The sequence below is a fragment of the Anopheles nili genome, chromosome 2 (assembly GCF_943737925.1).
Source record: "Anopheles nili chromosome 2, idAnoNiliSN_F5_01, whole genome shotgun sequence".
Lineage (NCBI taxonomy): Eukaryota > Metazoa > Arthropoda > Insecta > Diptera > Culicidae > Anopheles > Anopheles nili.
The window spans coordinates 23,539,252-23,557,965 of record NC_071291.1 but is presented as its reverse complement, the minus strand read 5'-3'; the positions used below and the strand labels follow the sequence as shown (position 1 = coordinate 23,557,965).

The 18,714-nt window shown below is 49.4% G+C and overlaps 2 protein-coding genes across 2 annotated transcripts; one reads left to right on the top strand and one right to left on the bottom strand.

Moving 5' to 3' along the window:
• The first annotated feature begins 2,476 nt into the window (after positions 1–2,476).
• LOC128730358 (general odorant-binding protein 83a-like) lies at positions 2,477–3,484 on the top strand. Its single transcript, XM_053823404.1, has 3 exons — positions 2,477–2,636; positions 2,705–2,961; positions 3,282–3,484. Exons 1-3 carry the CDS (start codon positions 2,477–2,479, stop codon positions 3,297–3,299), a joined length of 435 nt encoding a protein of 144 aa, XP_053679379.1. The 3' UTR covers positions 3,300–3,484.
• A 5,681-nt stretch (positions 3,485–9,165) lies between these two features.
• On the bottom strand, positions 9,166–10,481 carry LOC128719996 (putative odorant receptor 83c). The gene is made up of 3 exons (XM_053813642.1): positions 9,609–10,481; positions 9,455–9,544; positions 9,166–9,384 (listed from the first exon to the last, which is right to left on the bottom strand). Exons 1-3 carry the CDS (start codon positions 10,479–10,481, stop codon positions 9,166–9,168), a joined length of 1,182 nt encoding a protein of 393 aa, XP_053669617.1.
• Between the last annotated feature and the right edge of the window lie 8,233 nt (positions 10,482–18,714).

Sequence of the window (18,714 nt, the reverse complement as noted above, 5' to 3'; positions counted from 1 at the left end):
GCGAGACCCTAAACACCCTTGAGGGATCGAGAACACGGCGCAAATTCTCGGGCACCTCACGGCGGCGTGAGGTGATTTATGGTTTTCCTCTCTGCCGAAGAGGGATTACTTCCACAGGGTGACGACGAAATGCGGAGACAGCGAGGAAAATCCTAATGGTTCCCACCACGGGCTGACGGCTCGCCGCCAGGTGTCACTTCGGGTGACATTCTTGGGCCGATTTTGAGGATTTGTGTGCCGGTTGAAAAATTGCCTCTTATTATTTTCCTGCTTCTGGTTCTGTTCGTTTTAGGCTGCTCTTGCGCGTTTTCTTCACTCGTTGGCCTTTCCCGCTTTTCGGTGCGCTTTGTTTCGGTTTTCCGCGCGATTACGCTTCTAAGTTCTTGCGTGTTTGCGGGGCATTATATTCCCTTTGTTGTTCGCACGATCAGCGATCCGGAAAGCATTGTCATCTTCTCCTAAGCTTAGACTTTGGCAGCTTGGAAAGCTTCTGGAAAGTTCGGCTTCCCGGTAGTCGTGTGCCTTCGTCGTTTTATTCGTTATTCCATTCCCGTCCCATGGGAGGTGATGTAACACAATGCAAAAACAGCTTGCGACACAATTCGCAAAATGGAGAAAATACGTACGGATTGTTTATGGTGCAGTGCATGGCAGGTGCTGGAAAATATGTTCCGATATAACAAAATAACGAGCGTTGAAATGTGTAAAAGCGTGGACAACAAAAAAATATTTTGTTATTGCCAAATGACGCATTTGCTTGTTTGTTTTTTCTATCACGAATATAATTGACACGTGCATTGTGTTCACGGCACCTGAATGCCCTATTCCCAGCTTTCGACGGTATAGGAAATTTGAAATTCCACCATCAGAACAATGTTGATCTGTTTGGGGATTTGCAAAACCCTTTTTTGATAGTATGAACGCGTTGTTCGTATTCAAAATCGATCCGCGCTGGTAAAATATTTGATTAAATATGCCTAGGCCGCTGAAGTTTCCGAGATAAGCTATTGTTCACTTGTGTCAGATGCATGAACGTGATAATGGCACTGAAATACCTTTGTTCAAAACCTTTATTGTTCTGCGATGCAATGGAACTAAGTTGTAGGTAACTTGTGGAAACTTGCCGCAATGTGATTCCGTTTTATCCACATCCAAAACATCCAATTGACGAATCGAAACGGTTATGATGACTCGAAAATTCCACAAATAGGACTACGTCGAGCAGATCATTCAAGAAGCTTCAGTAGCACTCCACTAAAGATGTAACGCTTATGTTTTGAATGGAATGGAAGCATTTTTACTAGGCCTTGATTTAAACGTAATAGAGCACTATTCACCAAGCGTACCAAGCTAAGCACTCTAGCAGGCCAATAGTAATGGCACGTTTCGTGAGCTAATTGTTTGGCACTCGGAAGTACAAGCACATAATTATTTCTTACCCTGAGCTTAATTACCCCACCGTCACGACGCTCGTCACCAGTCGCACATGGCGTTCGTCTTGGTTTCGCTATCTCCACGAAGCAGCAAAAAGGAGAACAAACAGCTCATCGATTTCGCATCGAATTCCGCACTCCATCATGCTGGCCGGGTAGAGTGACCCAAGTCATGGTGGCGCGAAAACTGTTGGTCGCTCGCTTTTCCACCGTGTCATCATCCCCGTAGTGGCTCTGCCCGGTGACGGTGCAGAAATGGCCAAGAAGCGCAGTTCCTTCCGCACGGCGAAGACGCTAGCTCGTGGTCGTCGGAGAAAAGTTTTGTTCTAGCCGTTCGAGCTGGGGGCGGGGGCTGCTTAATGAACCATAAAGTTTATTTTTTTTCCCAGCCATGCAGTGTTTCAACGAGCTCTTGGCCGCATGGAAGCCGTCGGCATTACAGAACGTCGCCAGCGAGAAAACGTCCCCCAAAAGCCCAGAGGCATCGCAGGGAAAAGTTTCAACACCCTAATGGGATAATGGAAAACATGTTGCTCGTGATTGATTTGTCAACACCATTGATTGAGCGATAGTGTGGCATCGTCTCGTGCAGGAGGGTTGCCGATTCGGTGTGGGTTCAACTTTTGACCGATGGAACGAGCGCGGTGGGGATAAAGCAAACCGTCAGCTCCCTAAAACCGGGTCACCCCTGGCCCTGGGCTGGGCTCGTTTGTCGGCGATTAATTAATGGTCATCGGTGCGTCGGCCGGTGGCAAGGTAATTAACTAGCCTTCTCTCGAAGTGTAGTGTCATCGTTACCGGTTGGTTAGGAAATTCTCGCTTAATTGTTCGGGCGAAGCGTGTTTGTTCTCCTTCTACACGGGTTGGAGGGTGGCTTAAAGGAACGTGATACTATTCTCGCAACAACAAAAAAAAAGAGCCCTATAAAGCTTGCGAATCTGCCAACTTTTCCAGCAGTCTGAGCTTGAGCTTAGCAAGTGAGCGAAAGAATCGCAACTATTTGCGTGGAAAGCGAGTGCAAACAGGCGCTAATCGGGCGAGCAATGAAGTTGCTAGTGTTTTTGAGCGCCACCCTGGCGTGTTTCGCGATGGCAATGGCGGATGTAACACCTCGTCGGGATGCCGAATACCCGCCGCCAGAGATACTGGAAGCGCTAAAGCCTCTGCATGACATCTGCGTTGGCAAGACGGGCGTGACGGATGGTGAGTTTTCGCCCGGGCGATTGCGTTTGCCAGTTTCTCCCTGGCTCAATGTACCGATGTCCTTCCAGAGGCCATCAAGAAGTTCAGCGATGAGGAAATCCACGAGGACGAGAAGCTCAAGTGCTACATGAACTGCATCTTCCACGAGGCAAAGGTGGTCGACGACAACGGTGAGGTGCATCTGGAAAAGCTGCACGACATGTTGCCCGACTCGATGCACGATATCGCGCTTCACATGGGCAAACGGTGCCTCTACCCTGAGGGTGAAACTCTCTGCGACAAGGCGTTCTGGTTGCACAAGTGCTGGAAGCAGGCTGACCCTAAGGTAACTCTCTACACGCGGCATCGCGAGGCCGATCGCGTTGACCTGGCGCGAAGGAAGAGACCCACGCGAGTCGTTAAGCGCATTCGAAATGTTGCCTTTCACGGTGGGCAAGTTTTTAATTGAAAAAGTTTAACTTTTAATTGCTTCCGGCTAGCGGGATGCCACCCGGCGGCTCATACCGGTGGCAAATATGCCACCCGGGCTTCCCGGTGACTAGAGCGAAGCGCGGCAAAGTGCGCTTGATTTGGGATTGAAATTCATTCTTTCGAGTTTTTGTTCTGCTGCGAATCTAAAACTGTTCGTTTCGCTTTCTTTTGCAGCACTACTTCCTGGTGTAGGCGGTGGGTGTCTTTCGACCATCGCGCAGGGTATGGACGCTCCGTTTCATCGCCAGCGATGGATGGGGAACCGCACCGTAAAGGATCTGTCTGCCATGAGCCGGTTGCATCGCTCGATCCGGCGTCAGGTTCGCGCCTCGGAATAGTAATTAACCTCATTTTTTTTCTCGCCTTCCGTACGCCCGCACCGCACGTAGTTTTCCAGCAAAACCTGTGACTAACCAAACTTCAGCGCAACCGTTTGACGATCCCCGTGGAACTGGGATCTTGGCTTGAGCGTGCATCCGTGAAAGAATTTGCCAGTACACGGGCCACACGGGCCGCACTTAAAGCCCAAATGGTGCAGATGGAGAAAATTCCAAATTTCCACCCGAACTTTTCCCTACAAAGTTCGGCTTCCTACTAACACCGTTCCACTCCTGGCGTGGAAGTTTGAGCTTCCCGCTTACAAAAATGCATAAAAATAATCGAAAAAATGGCACTGACAAAAAAGAAATGGAATAGAATAAAATCTGACTCGCAAACTCCCCCCCCTGGTCTCGGTTCATTGAGAAGCAAACGAAGGCGAAACTATAATCATACCGTATTTTCTTTTAATTACATTTGGTAAAAACTTTCAACAAGTCAAACGAACCGCATCGGCTCTCCCACAGGTCTGCCAGAACCCATTTAACGAGCAGGCGTTTGAGTGGGCGAGTGAATGCATCTCGTAACGGTGGCTTTTCTCACGCGAAAACACATAATCCTAGGTGGTTCCATCAAAATTCATACGAATAAAATAAGGAGATGATTTATTAGTGACATACCGACGGACGTCCGATTTCCGGCGTAGCCCGACGAGCACGGTTACGAGTCGTCAGAAAGTTAATTGTCTTTCCTGCCAGGCTCAAACGATCCGGTCCACGCGTGATGAAGGTCGCGGCCCGCGAGGTTGCTGCAGGTGCATCAGGCTAACTTCATCTGCACCGAGCTCGACGAGCTCGCTACTGACGTGACAGGTTGTCAAGGCGCAGTCTGTTGAGTGAAATCTTTTCTGTGACTGGTGGAAGGTAGGAAAAAAAAACGAGAAGCTCAAGAAACAGCTGGCCTAATGGGTAGGTAGGACAAAGTTCTACCGCACAAAGGAAATGCAAAACAGTGCTCCCGTTGTCAGTCGCAAATCTGTCCCGGGTAGATAATTTACTGTTTCTCCGCTTGGCTACGCTGCACCGGTAGCCGGAGTCTGCTGCGCTGTGTAAGTGCTTTTAGCAAGCAATTAAAATTGCTAATTAAATGACAGTTCGTTTTAAAATGTTGTGTAAGAAGCTTTTGTGTCCTGCGGGCCTCTGACAGCTGGCAACGGACCGACGCAGGGTGGAAAACATTTAATCATCGCAGCAGCAGCAGCAGCACCAAAGGATGAATGGCTGGATGGAGCGCTGGCAAAGTGTCAACTGAATTCGTAATCAGCATCGTCGATTTCAGCTGCAGTAAATACTTCAATTGTTTCGTACGCACGATGCATCTTTAATAGCTGACTCGGGAATGGCGTCTCGGAAAATGCAAAATTAATTCGCACCCCCCCCCCAACCATCCATGACAGGGTTCGGGCGCAGGGACAATCAGGCGTTCGATTTCTTAGTAAAATGGATGAAAATGCTCTCGGGAAAATTCTTACGCTCGTGAATTTTCAATCCTTTCCCAGAACAAAACGATCTCCAATACAAGGGACCCCAAACGAGCGGTGGAAAGCCTAATCGAAGGAAGCTTCAATTGCTCCCGAACGCTTCTTGTGGTCGTTAGATGCATCCGGTGGCGGATACTACGGATAACCATTACAAAGTTATTTTTAAAGCTGAAATAGAAATAAAACCAAACGACACCACTCAGTTCCCAAAACCGATCCAATATCCGTTGAGTGAACGCCTGCCGTTACGATACAAACGGTTACGATACGCCTAGTCATCATCGTCATCAGGAACCATTATCACTATCATCGTTACGCATACACGTTCCAGAGCCTGGTATTTCAGCAGCCTTCAACGTACACTGGCTTCGATGGGCGTTTTTGCTGAAATTAAACAAGAGCATTCTATATCAGACATCAAAACATAATATCGCAAATAGAAGCCAGCCCTTTTCATATCCTTCTGTTGAAATCTATTCAACACCTTTAAGTTCACTTCAGAGAAGAAAGCAAAGCATGCTTCAACTGCGCCATTGTTTCTAGTTAGAAGCTGGTCATAACCGAAACGCGTTGCCGTTGAAATGGGCTGAAATATTTCCGTTAGCACTACTGTGGAACGCTTAAATACCTTTATAACACCTATCATCATGCCTATTCAAAAGAACGATGGAAACCTGTGAACATACTCGGATTAGCTGCAGGTAAAATCGATCTATTGAGTAGTGAAAAAAACTACAATAGGAAGCAATCGCATTCCTAGAATCGTAGGGAGTATTCTTTACTCCATGCTATTGCTGGTGGATTACTTATTGCATATTTCCTTTCAGCCCGACAATACATTGTTCAGCATTTTCATGCCAAAAAATATTGTGCATTCGTGCCCGGAGCGTAGCTGTGTTAGATTCTTCGAATGAATTAACACGGTATGGTTATGAAAAACATTTTGAACCATCATATGATTGTTTTACCATTTAATGCACTCTAAACCCTGTTTGCCGAAGTCATTGGCGTGGAAATCAATCTACCACCTGCGATGGTAAAACCGTGCCATATCATTACAACAACCCAGCATGCATGCGGATGCGATTCCGAAAGCAATAAGGTCGACGTTAACTAGACGAGCGCCATGACAACCGCCATGGCAACTAGCCGAAGGAGAAGCACTGTTCTGGCGCTCTGCACGAACGGATGGAATCTATGCAAGCCGAACCACGCGCGGTAAAAGGTAAAGTTTCATCAATTTTCCACCTCTATTGAACGCTTTTACTGCCGGACGATAAATTTTGCTGCCGGAATTCGCTTCACTTTACCAGGCGCACCGCAAGCATCGCTGGCCTCGCTGGCGGCATCATCTCTTGGCCATCGCGCGCCATCGCACACGAGCACCCGCCGGAGCGGGAAATTCCTCCGGTATCGGTAGCTACCCGATCCTGGCGGGTACACGCCGCTGGGTGAGTGAGGGTGAAATTTTGTGGTTCCAACGCTCTGGGCAAACTTCGAGCAAAGAATTTTAATAAAAACATTCAATTACCAGCTTTCCAGGGACAGAAGTTTTCGAGCGGCCGTGTCCATCGCAGCCACAGGGGAAACGCGCACGGGAAACGCGCTTCTCTGGGAAATGAAGGGAGACAAAAGGCGAAAGCTACGCCACTGCCTGGAGTCCATCAGTCCCCCGTTCCGGGTCTCGGAAAATAATTGATAGAATTGTAACTGAATGCGTGAACATAGTTCTTTACTTTGCCGCCCGGTCAAGCGTGCGGAAATTCGGAAAAACGGCGGAAAAGCTTCACCACAGGCGGCGGGAGCGAATTGGAGAAGGAAAAGCGCGAATTTGAATCCACTCTCACACGCGCGCGGCCGATCCAACTTTGGCGGCTTCATTCAGGCGTGACTCTTGCCGCAATTGAATTAAATGGATTCCGTTTGTTTTGGCCAGAGAAATTGTTTGTATTTCCAGCATCAGCAGCAGCAGCAGCAGCGGCAACAAAGCGAAGGGACACGGTGGAAGGACGAGACTAAGCAACGCACTGCTTTGTGTGAAAGTTGCGCTAAAAGTCGCGCGGAAAGCACTTTTTAAGTCAGCTCGCAGCTTCACGCGAGTTTAATGCGCTTGCTGACACGCCCGAGCGAGCTGCAAGCCAATCGTTTGCAATTTTTGGCAAACTTTCACCCCAATCCCACACTGAAGATAGAGTTTATTGGCCGAGGACACCTCCCAACGGGTGCGTTCGAAGTAACGAAGGGGCTCATTCGCTGCAAAAGCTCACCGTTGAATGCAACCGAAGCCGTACGGTGGCAAAACTATTTCGTACGCGGAAGCAAACGGGTTCCTTTTTTCCGCCCGCAAGGTTGCATTCTTGCTTGGGTTGCTTTCCATTTTTTTTTGCCGACTCCTTTTTCCACTCCCCTATCGTACCACCCACAGCGGGTGCCGCTTACCCCCTCCTCCCACGCGTGTACTTTATGAATATTAAATCGCAGCGCAACCAAAGTGACAGGAAATCTCGGCCGGCTAAAACAAGCATCCTTGCCAAACGGTGCGCTCCGCCGAGGGGATTTTCCGGTTCCGGTTTTAATTTCATTCTTCGCATCCCTGCAACCGGCCGCTAAGCACGCTGAATGGGCCTCGATAACGATGGGGGTGTGAACGGGGGTGGAAGTGAGCAAAAGGGGGAAAGAGTAAAATATCCTTCCACAGTGCCAGCGAAACGGGGCGGCAGTTGATAAACGACGTCCATGCGCACGCGAATCGAAAGAAGAAACAAACAACCAAGCAGGCGAGGCAACAAAAAAAAAGGATTCGCCCCGGGAAATGCTATTTAATGTGGCCGCGCCTGTCTCGGCACTTTGTTCTTCTTTTATCCTTTCTTTTTGCAACCCCTCCCTAGACGCCTGTCCCACCACCGCCGGGGTCAGATCCTGTTTTTCAAAGCACAGGATTCGTGCCCAGGATTCATTGCGGCACGTGGGCATCGGGCGGTGCGACAGAGCGACAGGAGGGCTGCAGCTTTCCCGGAGCACCATCCACTCCACCACAGTGCGAGAGCCTTTCTTTATCGTTTTATCAAACACATCCGGTTCCGTGCCTTCGCCCAGGTCGTCCTTGCGCCGAGCGGCGATGTTGTTTGTTGTGCTGCGTCTCGACGCGGACCAGGAAAGCAGGCAGAAGATTGAACATCATCACATCATCCCTGATCCCGTACAGTGCAAAAGAGAGTGAAAGAGCGAGTGAGAGAGAGAGAGCGCGCGAAGGAAAAAAAAATGCACCCCTCCAACGCGGTCTTCATCCCATCGTGGGGAGCAAATGAAAGGATAACAGTAAACTCTGTTCACTTACAGGTACGACATGAAAGGCAGCGAAAGTTTTGGCTCGTGGCAACAAATGCGCCCCATCTTGGGCCGGGGCCGGGCTCCAGTTTGCCATCACACTGACAGCGCGGAAGCATCTCCCGGAGCCACCGAGGGAAGCAGCAAGATGGCGCGTGGGGCCGAGCCGGTAAAAAGAAAGTACACGGCATAATGCGCGAACCGCACCATGATGGGTGGGCTCCCCGGTTGGGATGGATCGGGAGATTTTCCCGGAGCCAAACGCGAAGCATAAAAGACGTCACTGTTCATGACATTTTTTCGCGTTTAATTTTTTGTCCCTCCACCCACACAGCGAGTGCCGCATCTGTTTGCGCATCTGTTAGCGGCCACGTGTGGCGTGTGTGTGTGTGTGCTTTATCTTCCCATTTTCTTTCAGGCACCAGCGTTGCACCCTCTTGCTCTCCGTGTACGATATCATTATCGTTTTTTTGTTGTTGTTGCAAAATTGCGACATCGAAAACAAATTTCTGCTCCACCGCGGAACGTCGGCACGCCTGCCATCGCGTGGTTGGGTGAAACGACAGTGATTACCTGTGTCATCGTTCACTGACGCTGACAAGTTAAATCGTTCATAAATGCGCCAAGCGAGCAGCGCTTTGCGTGTGGTTGCGATTAAAACGACGCTGTCAGAATGGTAGAGAAATCTGCCTTTCTGGTTTGGGGGGTGTCTTGTGATTTGGGGCAGCGTTTCGGTGGTAAATTGATTACGAGGAAAACTCACGCACCCATGTTTGGGTTAGTGGGGACCTACTAGCGTGGTTGCATTTTGTAGCTTCGCATGTGCTTTCGGATGCTGTTTGGGGCACCAAAACGTCGACACGTGGAGTGCGCCTAGCTGAGATCGTCCAGAAAGCTGTACATCATCGTGAAGGCGGAGTAGATCTTCTGCATGATGTTGGTGAACGTCTCCATATTGAGTGGTCCAACACTGCGGATGGTTATCTCGCCTGGCATCTGGCTGCGGGTAAGCATGAACCAAAATCGCTGCTGCTCGTCGTTCGGCAACATGTACCAGGGTAACCGTGTTACTTCCGTGTTGAGCCGATCAATCTATCAACGGTAACGTTTCACGGAGAGTCAATTGCATTCGAGGATTCCAATCAGACGACCAGGTACTTACCGTTGTCTGCATGACGGTTCCAAGCAGCGAGTAGATAAACAGCTGGAACCAGGAGACGACCAAAAAGCTGTACGTCGCGTACCAGTCGGTCTGGACGAGAGAATCGGGAAGAAGATCACTTTAAGTTCTGGAACACCTGTGATCTGTGGCTTACCGTGAGCGCCAAAAATAGATTGAACATGATCGAGAAGCTGCACGTGGCCACCTCGACGACGCAGATGCCCTCGTAGCACTGGGTGACTCGCTCAATGTACGCGATCATGTTTTGATGGAAACCGTACAACGAGCGCATCCGATCACGACAAAACTGACCGTACTCGACTAGATGCGGTTCCCACTGCTGGCAGGCATCGGACAGGTCCTGACTGAAACGCTCGCACTCAATCTCAAACAGCTCAGCGTACGTGACGATGTGCAGCACGTACATCATAAAGGCGGTATCGGAAGTGACCGCCCCGAGTAGCCCATACACGGCAAACACCATGTGCATCGAGTTTGTGATGCCATACCCATACGCCGAGTAGATGTCGATGCCTGGCACATACAGCGGGAAGATCGTCACCTTGACGTCCACCACAAAGTACATGTAGGCCGGGTAGAGCGAGAAAATGAACAGCGAGCTCGTGTACAGCACCGTCGTCGTCCTGGTGAGGATCAGCACCAGCCGAATGATACGAGTGATGACCGCTCGCTGTTGCTCGGTCCCTCCCAGATGGTCGGTGTAGATCGCACTCTGCAGCCCCTCGAAGCTGGTGCTGTACATGTGCGACTTCGCTATCGTATAGTACACCTTGATCGAGCACTGGAAAAAGAAGCCCAAAAACGCGAGCGACTTGAGCAGCTCGAACGTGTCCACCGCGATCACGATGGAGTACATCATGCAGAAGCAGTACAGGCTGATCAGGAAGATGGACAGGTACGTGCGGAAGGTTTTCCTCCAATCGCGGCTCAGGACGTCGAAACCGAGCACCTTGCAGATTGACCGCAAGAACCGCTCGTACTGCTGGAACTGCTGCAACGCCTCCATGCTCGACTCGAGAGTGACTGAAGCGTGGGCGATTGGTGGTGAAGTAAATATGGGCTGGCATAAATAATTCCACCGACCAACGTGGGTTTTGTTTTCATGTTTGCATTTTTGCGTCAATTGAAACATTTTGTGTTGGCAGGATTGCTCGTAATTTTCTTCGTTGTTTATTTTTTTTTCTTTGTTGCTCTCAGCCACCATTCATTCCGACGCTCGGTCAAGTTTATGCAGCCCGTTCAACCGTGGGATGGGCTGAATAATTGATCGATCGAGTGCCGGCGGTATCGCACCTGGTTACAATTTACGCACCGACGTGTGTGTTTTTTGCGTGCTCCATTAGCGTGCCCGGTTAGTGCAAATCCATCCACCATTAACAGCTGTACGCCTCCTACGCAAAGGCAAAAGGACGCCCCGTGTTAGTTTGATTTTTTGTTTTGCAACATCACCTTCGCATTAAACTGGAACAGAATATTCTAAAGGAATCGATTGGTGTTGAGCCCCCTTCTTTATCGACGGTGTTACTAATCTGACTTTCTGCCACGGTTGGCGAGAGAAAACAGCAAAGCACATGGTTAATTATGCAAACATGTTTGATTTGCCCCTCACGAACACTCCTGATGAAGTGGTTCAATTTGGTTCCGTATTGTGAGTTCTTTCTTCGTCCGCAAAAAAGCTCGCAAGTTTATTGTCACCATCGCCTCGTGAGCCACCTGGCACAACGGATTCAATTATCCAACCTGTCGTTCCGACCGGTGGCAACACACATTCGAGCGAGAGCGGAAGGAAGGCTAAAACTCGATTAACCTCCTTTTCATTTCATAATTTGAATATCAAATCCAGCTCCACATGGTTACCAGCTGGTTATCAGGGCGCCTATCAGCCCGGGCCTGTCACGGGACCCGGCCAAACGGTCTCCCGAGCGCGTCAAAGCATCCCACTCCGGTACCGTGTGTGAGACGTGTCAAGCAAAGGATACGAAAAAAAAATCAAAAAGAAAAGGATGCCCTCGGCGACAAAAACACTCCCGTGGCGACGTGTCGCAGACGATGTGTCCGGGGTTGCGTTCGCTTTTTCGGAATCGAATGAATATTTGACAACACGCACTCGGAAAAATGATTCCATTCGCTGCGAATTGTCCGCCGGAGCCGGAGAAGAACGGGGGGGGGGGGGGGAAAAAAAGAAAAATAGCAACGCGACGAAAACTAGCACCTGCGGCACACGGGTTGCCCGGATTCGGTTGATCCCAGTTCGTTTCAGCAACGGAAAATCGCCACATCGCCTTGGAAACGACAAAGCCGAAGACAACGGAATGAAGCGAACGAGTTGCCAGGATGCGAGCTGAAAATCCTCATCATCGCCGCCGGGCTTTGGCATCTTCGTCAACAGTCAGGGCAGTGTGTGACACCTGATGTCAGAAATTTGCTCCCGAACCCCGAACCGCTACCATTACCACCGCCCGGCAACACAATGCCTACCGTGGGGGTGGTCTAGTGAGGCGGCTGGAAAAATGGCACTTTATGATTGATTCCTTCACTCTTGCGCGCCCTTTCCGAAGGGGGTTTTTCGCTACCCTTCGTGCTCGAAAGGATCCGACGTGGACTGAAGCTAAGGCGAGGATTGGCTGGAGTTTGTCGAGCCACACGGAGAGGGTGTCTTTTCCCCCTTGGGCGACCCATCATGCGGGGGCTGTGATTTCGAGGCAAAGGATTATGTGCTCCTGCCATGGGGACTGGCTCCCTGAACGAGCAGCCAGCCGAGTGGGCCGGCGGCACACCAAGCTGAGTCCGATGGTGGAGATAATGATGATATCGAGCGTACGAGTCGATGGCCACCGGCTACCGGGAAGCGGTGTCCTTGCAGTTCGGTGGCCGGAGAAAGGACACCGGTAGAATGGCGGACAGCAATAACGAAACAGTGGGCAACAAAAAAAAATGCCCCCGATATCAATTTCATCCAATCAGAAAATGATCGGTGGAGCATTGCCCAAACCGCTCCCGGAGGGATTGGAAGCCGGGCTGGGCTGGGCATAAATTATCGATATGAGAAAAAATGGCCACCGCTCGAGGTGGCGGGGTTGGTGGTCCGAATGGAGATTAGGCGCCTGCTGGCTGGGGATCGAAAACAGAACCCTTCGTAAATGGGGCCACATTCGCATCGGGTAATAGGTTTTCGGGCGTTTCGGGAGGTGCTGGGCCGAACCGATGGGCCGAGCTTTATGTGAGCAAGATTGAAGATCATTATATTCTATCAGCGATAAATAGTAGAACGACCTCCGATCGCAACCCTTTCGGTGGGTGGCATATTTTAAGCAGCTTCCACGGCTTAGCACGGCTTGCGCCGGAAGGAAGAAAGGCGTTGAAAAGAGGCGGCTTGAATGGAATGTCCGGAATGATGGTAATGGTCGGGATGTAACGAACTTAAATGATTACTTAATAGGATCGTATACCTGCTAACTGATGCCCGGGAGGATAAAGCGTGTATTGATGTATCACGCGTGCATCGGTGAACTGGATTCATCCTGCTTACAAGTCCTTGTCAAGCACCGGTTGCCTTTTCGAAATGTTGATTGTGTAGCAATATGAAAGGCATTATAACTGTGAAATCACTTAGCAAAGAGGAGATGAATTATGTTGTACTACTATCTTCTAAGAGCCCCCTTTGTAACGTCGGAAACTGATGAACATGATGGCAAACTAACGACAAACTTGCTTCATAAAACACCACATCGTTCGAAACAAATTAATACTCGAGCTTCCAGCAGGATCTGGCGGGTCATTTTGCAGGAAAACTAGCTCGAGAAAATTAGCTCTCCCACGGCCCCATTGCGTGCACCGTTGCAGGTCGGCTAAGCAATGTCGTAAATTAAATAGTTTACGCCAAAATTCAATAATCCACGGCACCGTGCGCGTGCAGCGTTGCATAACTCACTCACGGTTCGGGAGAACGCTCGCAACGGCCGGTGCATAAATCCACCCGAGCCACTAATTGGCTTTCATCGCAACGGAATCGAGCGCCGGGCGGAAAAGCGTGCTGAAATCGGGCTGAAAACACACCGCGGCCTGCTATCTGCGCTGCGGACTCCAGGCATCGGTGGCAGGAACTGCCGGTTTGGCCCGACCGGATGAGCGGACGATCAGACGAGCGACAAAGTCACCGGTTCAGCTGCAGTTTTAATGATGCGCCTCGGTCAAGCTAAATCGCGCCCGGACTCTCCGACAGTAACGCTGCGGCTGGGCTTTCCGGCCCAAAAGATAATGCACTTTTCCGACCGTGCGGGTGTGCGGGAAAACCGACGGCCACGTGCGGGTAACCGTTGTTTGGGAATATGAGAATATTTCATGAAGCATTAAACGCGATTGTACCTCGCAAAACCCGGGCACACATGCCAATGCATGGGAGCCGCGAGAAAACGCGACGCAACCTGACCGTTGCAGTGGATCGTTGCATCGGATCGTCCGGCCCACGCGTGCCCGGTGGAGATTTAAAATGTTCATTAAATGATAAATCGCGGGCTAATTCAGTTAATGGGTGTTAAATCAGCTTATTGCCGTGGCTCCGTCACGTGAGTCATCCGTGCGGGAGTCGGACGATCCTGCAGGACCAAACGATTCGGTAAGGATTCGGTCATCCCCGGGTTGAACATGGAAAGCACGTGCCAGCGTGTATGTGTGTGCTCGTGCTTCATTTTCCCTGTTGGAAGCGACCCATCACCGAACCATAAATCACACCGCTTGTTTGAGTCAGCGGGTTTTCCCTCTTGTGTTTCCTTGTTTTCTTTTTTTCTTCTTCTTTGGCGTACAACCCCATACGGATCCGGAACGCTCTCGTAGCGAGGCAAACAAATGTGACCGTGCGCCTCCACCGCCCAACGCTTGTGGGGAAAAGGACACCGACAAATGTATGCATATTGGTGGAAATTAATGCACGTGGCGCTCATTTCGCGAGCCATTCACCGTGACAACTCATTTGTCCGCGATCGGCCACCCGGGCAAACAAATTAACTGATGACGGATGGCGTCAATGGCGCACTGGAACCGAGTGCATTCGTCCGACCCGCTATTTCTCCATCGAGTTGGCCGGTTGCTTGACCGGAAAAGGGTCCTTTGCACGTATCCGCACACACACACACAGCTTTCACGGGGGGCACAATTAAGCACACAGGAATAACAGTTATTTACCGTTAATTACTGGTTAAGTGTGAGTGAAAAATGAGCGTACAATTATTATGAACATATCCCATACGCTTACCAACACCTCGCGGGCACGGCGCACCCCGGCGAGAGTTTTCCACGGACTTGTGTGGGAGAGATAATTACTTTTGTTATCCTGGACACACCGGATGGAACGGTTGGGAACAACTATTTGCGTTGGAGGTCGGCACAAAAGAGAACGCGACATAATCCCATGTAAAAGCCACCCACATCGATCCAGCGGAGGGTGGAGCACGTTATGCTAAGCATTGTTCAAGTAGCTGTTTCGATGGCAAACTGAAGTGTTGGAGAACGGAATGTCATTAAACCGCTTAATGGAGGCGTCAACGGTGAGCACGTAATTCGGGAAAACGGTGCACATCCAAGTGGGCGAATGTTCCGTCATTCCTGCACGTGATTCCGGGCCGCGCAATGCTGCACATTGTTGATATTGTCGACGGTTCGTTGGAATAACAGATGGATAGAGTTGCATATCACAAAACAAATTAATTGGAATGTTGTGTTTAGCAAATGTGTATTAACCGGAAACGGTGAATTGATCGGTGTAATTTGTCTGTTGCACAGTGTGTTCACCGTGTTGCAAACTAGGGAAGGTTTTATACATGAGAATGTAGCTGCACAGATGTTATTTGCAAGGTTTTTTTTTATTATTTCACAAATATAAAAATCGATAATCGGATTTATTTTTCTCACCGGAGTGCACATTGTTGATTTTTAATCAACTTCAGTTCTCAAAACTTCAGTTATCCGTTGGATGGAAAAAGACAAGTTTTACGTAACCTTTTTCGCTCGAGAAAGAAAACTATATTTCACCATATCCAACAAAGACTTTTGGCGACGATAAACGGAAAAGTGTTGACTTTGTATTTGACTACAAACCCTTGCAAATGAAATCTGCCAAAGAAGCCGCATTAATCTGGGCTTCTTTCTGCTGTCAATGATCTCAATTCCACGCAATTGCAAACTAGAATTCTAGCTCGTTGTAGCGTTATCAACACAAATTGGCGCTCTTTATTACATGTGATTATCAGTATCCTATCTTATATCACGATAGATTCGATCGTTAATTGTTCTAAGAGAAATAATTGGATTACTCATCCGTTAGTCTTAAACATATATTGATATGTATGAATGTAAAACAGTTATGGAACTAAATTAGTCAAATATCTTCTTTACACCCTCATTAACTGCAAATGGCTTTAAAAAGAGTTGTCATGTCATTTTTTGGGTCTTTTAATAAATTTGTAAGTAATAATTTCTAAACCTCCACCCCCACCTCCATGAACAAAAATAGCCAAAAAAATATTGGAATTGTTCAATAGCAAAATCAATTTGGTATACATTTAGAAAACTGTCTGTTCTAGTTTACATCATTACAAACAATTTCCCGTACACGAGTGGCACCTTTCTGAAGTGGTTATGCTCATGCTTTTGCAGAGGAAAAAACTTTCTCCCCTCTCAATAGAGTACCGGAAATGTCCACAATCTTTCACTCTATTTTTCTTCTTCTTTCAACATCACATACAGACTCATCGATAAGGCCAGCAATGGTGCCCGACTAGGCAGACATCTCATGTGGATTCCTTCCACCACAGGCCTCTCGCAACACAATGGATCACAGTAATTGCCATTTCAATTAAGTTTTCCTGCTTAATCAGCAGCGCCACCGAAACGCCGGCTCAAATGATAAGAACTTTCCGTTGTGTGCTTGTGATTTTTTTTCTCTTCCGTCTGCTTGCTTTCCTAACGGGCCATTTCTGTGGTCACCCGCCAAAACCCGCCCCAATTGCCACCATTACTCTAATCCTCGCCTAGAAAACGTGTCCGAGGGACGCGTGTCCACCGAAAGCATCCTATCGCTTTCGCCAAATTGGATTCCACTGCCACTCATATCGAGGCCGCCGCCCTCTCAGTGGGAAGCTGTCAGACGTCCTGGCCACGTCCCGTCTCCATTATCCCTCCGCCGGTGGGCGTTCTTCATTGGCTTAACTAAACTTTCGCTTCCACCGAACGCAGCCAGTTAAATGCCGGCCAACGGAATGGAAATGGTTTTTCCTCAATTTATTCCGCAATTCGTTTCGGAGACGATAATGACTCGTTCTTGTCGACGATCGCACTATCTTTTTCTTCACGTTTTCCGACCCGAGCACGGCCTTCGTTGGTTTAGCCTTTCCGATCTCGTGATTTTTTTTTTTTTGTTATCTCTCTATCCATCCTTCCCTTGGGCTGCCTTTTAGCGCTTCTGGCGACGAGAGAGGTCCTGAAACTGAAAGCACCCGCACGAAAATAATCGTCGGCAAAATCGTGACCAATTCTTCATTTGGCGCTGCTTTTTGCTTACACCTCGACTCGACCATAAAGTTCAAGCTAAAGTCACCCGGCGCAGCGAGGAGGCTATGTAATCATTAGGATTTCCGTCGTGGTCGTCGTCCTCGCCGTTGAGGGTGACTTTTTTTTTTGCATTGTTGCGCATTCCTTCATTCCTCGCACATGGCGCGGCCGTGGACAACGTGCGGGCAGGTGCGTTAGAGTGGTCCGTTCGATCCGTTCGTGTTGATTACCCCGACGGGCGATTCACGGCAATCGTCTTGAAGCCCCGGGGGTAACTCCAACGTACGATTCCCGGTCAGTGTGGTGGAGTGATAGAGCGAAAGTAAGCGAAAGTTACCGACAGCCGGAAATAGTTTCGTGCGAAACAAATGATCTTTTATCAGCTGTCTCTGGATCGGGACGACGCTAAAGCGAAACCCATCGATGGTGGGTGGAAACACCGTGGTTTGCTGAGCTGTTGACTTGTCGTTTCAGTGTGTTCACCTTGCGCAGGAATTTCCTGGAACAGAAGCGGCGATTCAGCGAATCGTGGCTGGACCACATTCCCGCCCAGACGTGCCGGCTGGGTAAAGCCCCGGAAAATGTCATGAGTTTCGTGGACGAGATGAAGTTGTTCGAATGCTCATGATGGAGTTGCGACCGAGCCGTTTTATGAAGGACTCGGTGAATTACCGGACGAAGCATGGCTACAGTAAAGGATCGTTTCGACACATGCGCAAAAATGTGAGTCAATGTTATCCTGCGAAAAAATACCGACCGAACAACACAAAACAACTGCACAATGCACTTACCATTTTTGCACGACATTTTTTCAACCCATTTCCTTCGAGCTTCAATTGTTGCACATCCCATTTGTCACATTTGTCGCTTCATTCCGCGCGAGATGAAGGATAAAGTTGCGAACAAACTGTCAGTCTCGGGCACCAAACCTGGCGCCTACTCGAAAGCGCACAATCTCATCTCGCCTCGGATATGATGTGAATACTGTCGGCATATGTTCTATTCATTAGCCGAAATGAATTTTGTCTCCTGTCTCCTTGATTCAGGCACACGTTTCCCACCCCACGGCCACATTTCCGCAACACGCAACAACAGCATTAACGATCCGCTCCAGAACCGTTGAAACAAGTTTGATAATTGTCGGCGTTCGCGTTCCGGCCTCGCCTGACAAGTGGCCTCGCGAAGCAGCTGTTTCCCTTGCGAATGTCCGGGAATGACAATTTTCTTCATTCCACCTTGCAATGACAGAGCGGTCCTTGCGCGCTGTGATGTCTCTGTTTCCCGGGCGGGAAAGCAAAACTTTTCGGGACACTTTTGAAAGCAGCAAATCGGGCCACCAACCCCACAAAATGCTGGCGACGTTGAAGACGATCAGTGCAGTGACATCCCGTCGGTCCCGGGGGTCCTCTTCTGGGAAAAGGGCACAATCGCGCTGCCGTACGCAATGGACGTACGTGTGGGTGTATGAACCCTGCATGCAATCACCCAACCCGTCCAGGGGGTGCTTTTTCACCTTATCAATCTCGCTCGAGTGCGCTCGGTATGCGTCAGCGTTGAGCGCGGTACGGATTTCGTTTGCCAGCTGCACCGTAACTAAATTCGTTCTGAACGCTTTTTGGGGCGGTGGTGCAATTAGCGCGTGGTGCACATTAAACGGTGCCCTTTTCAGCATCAACGAGGCAGCGTTAGAGCGG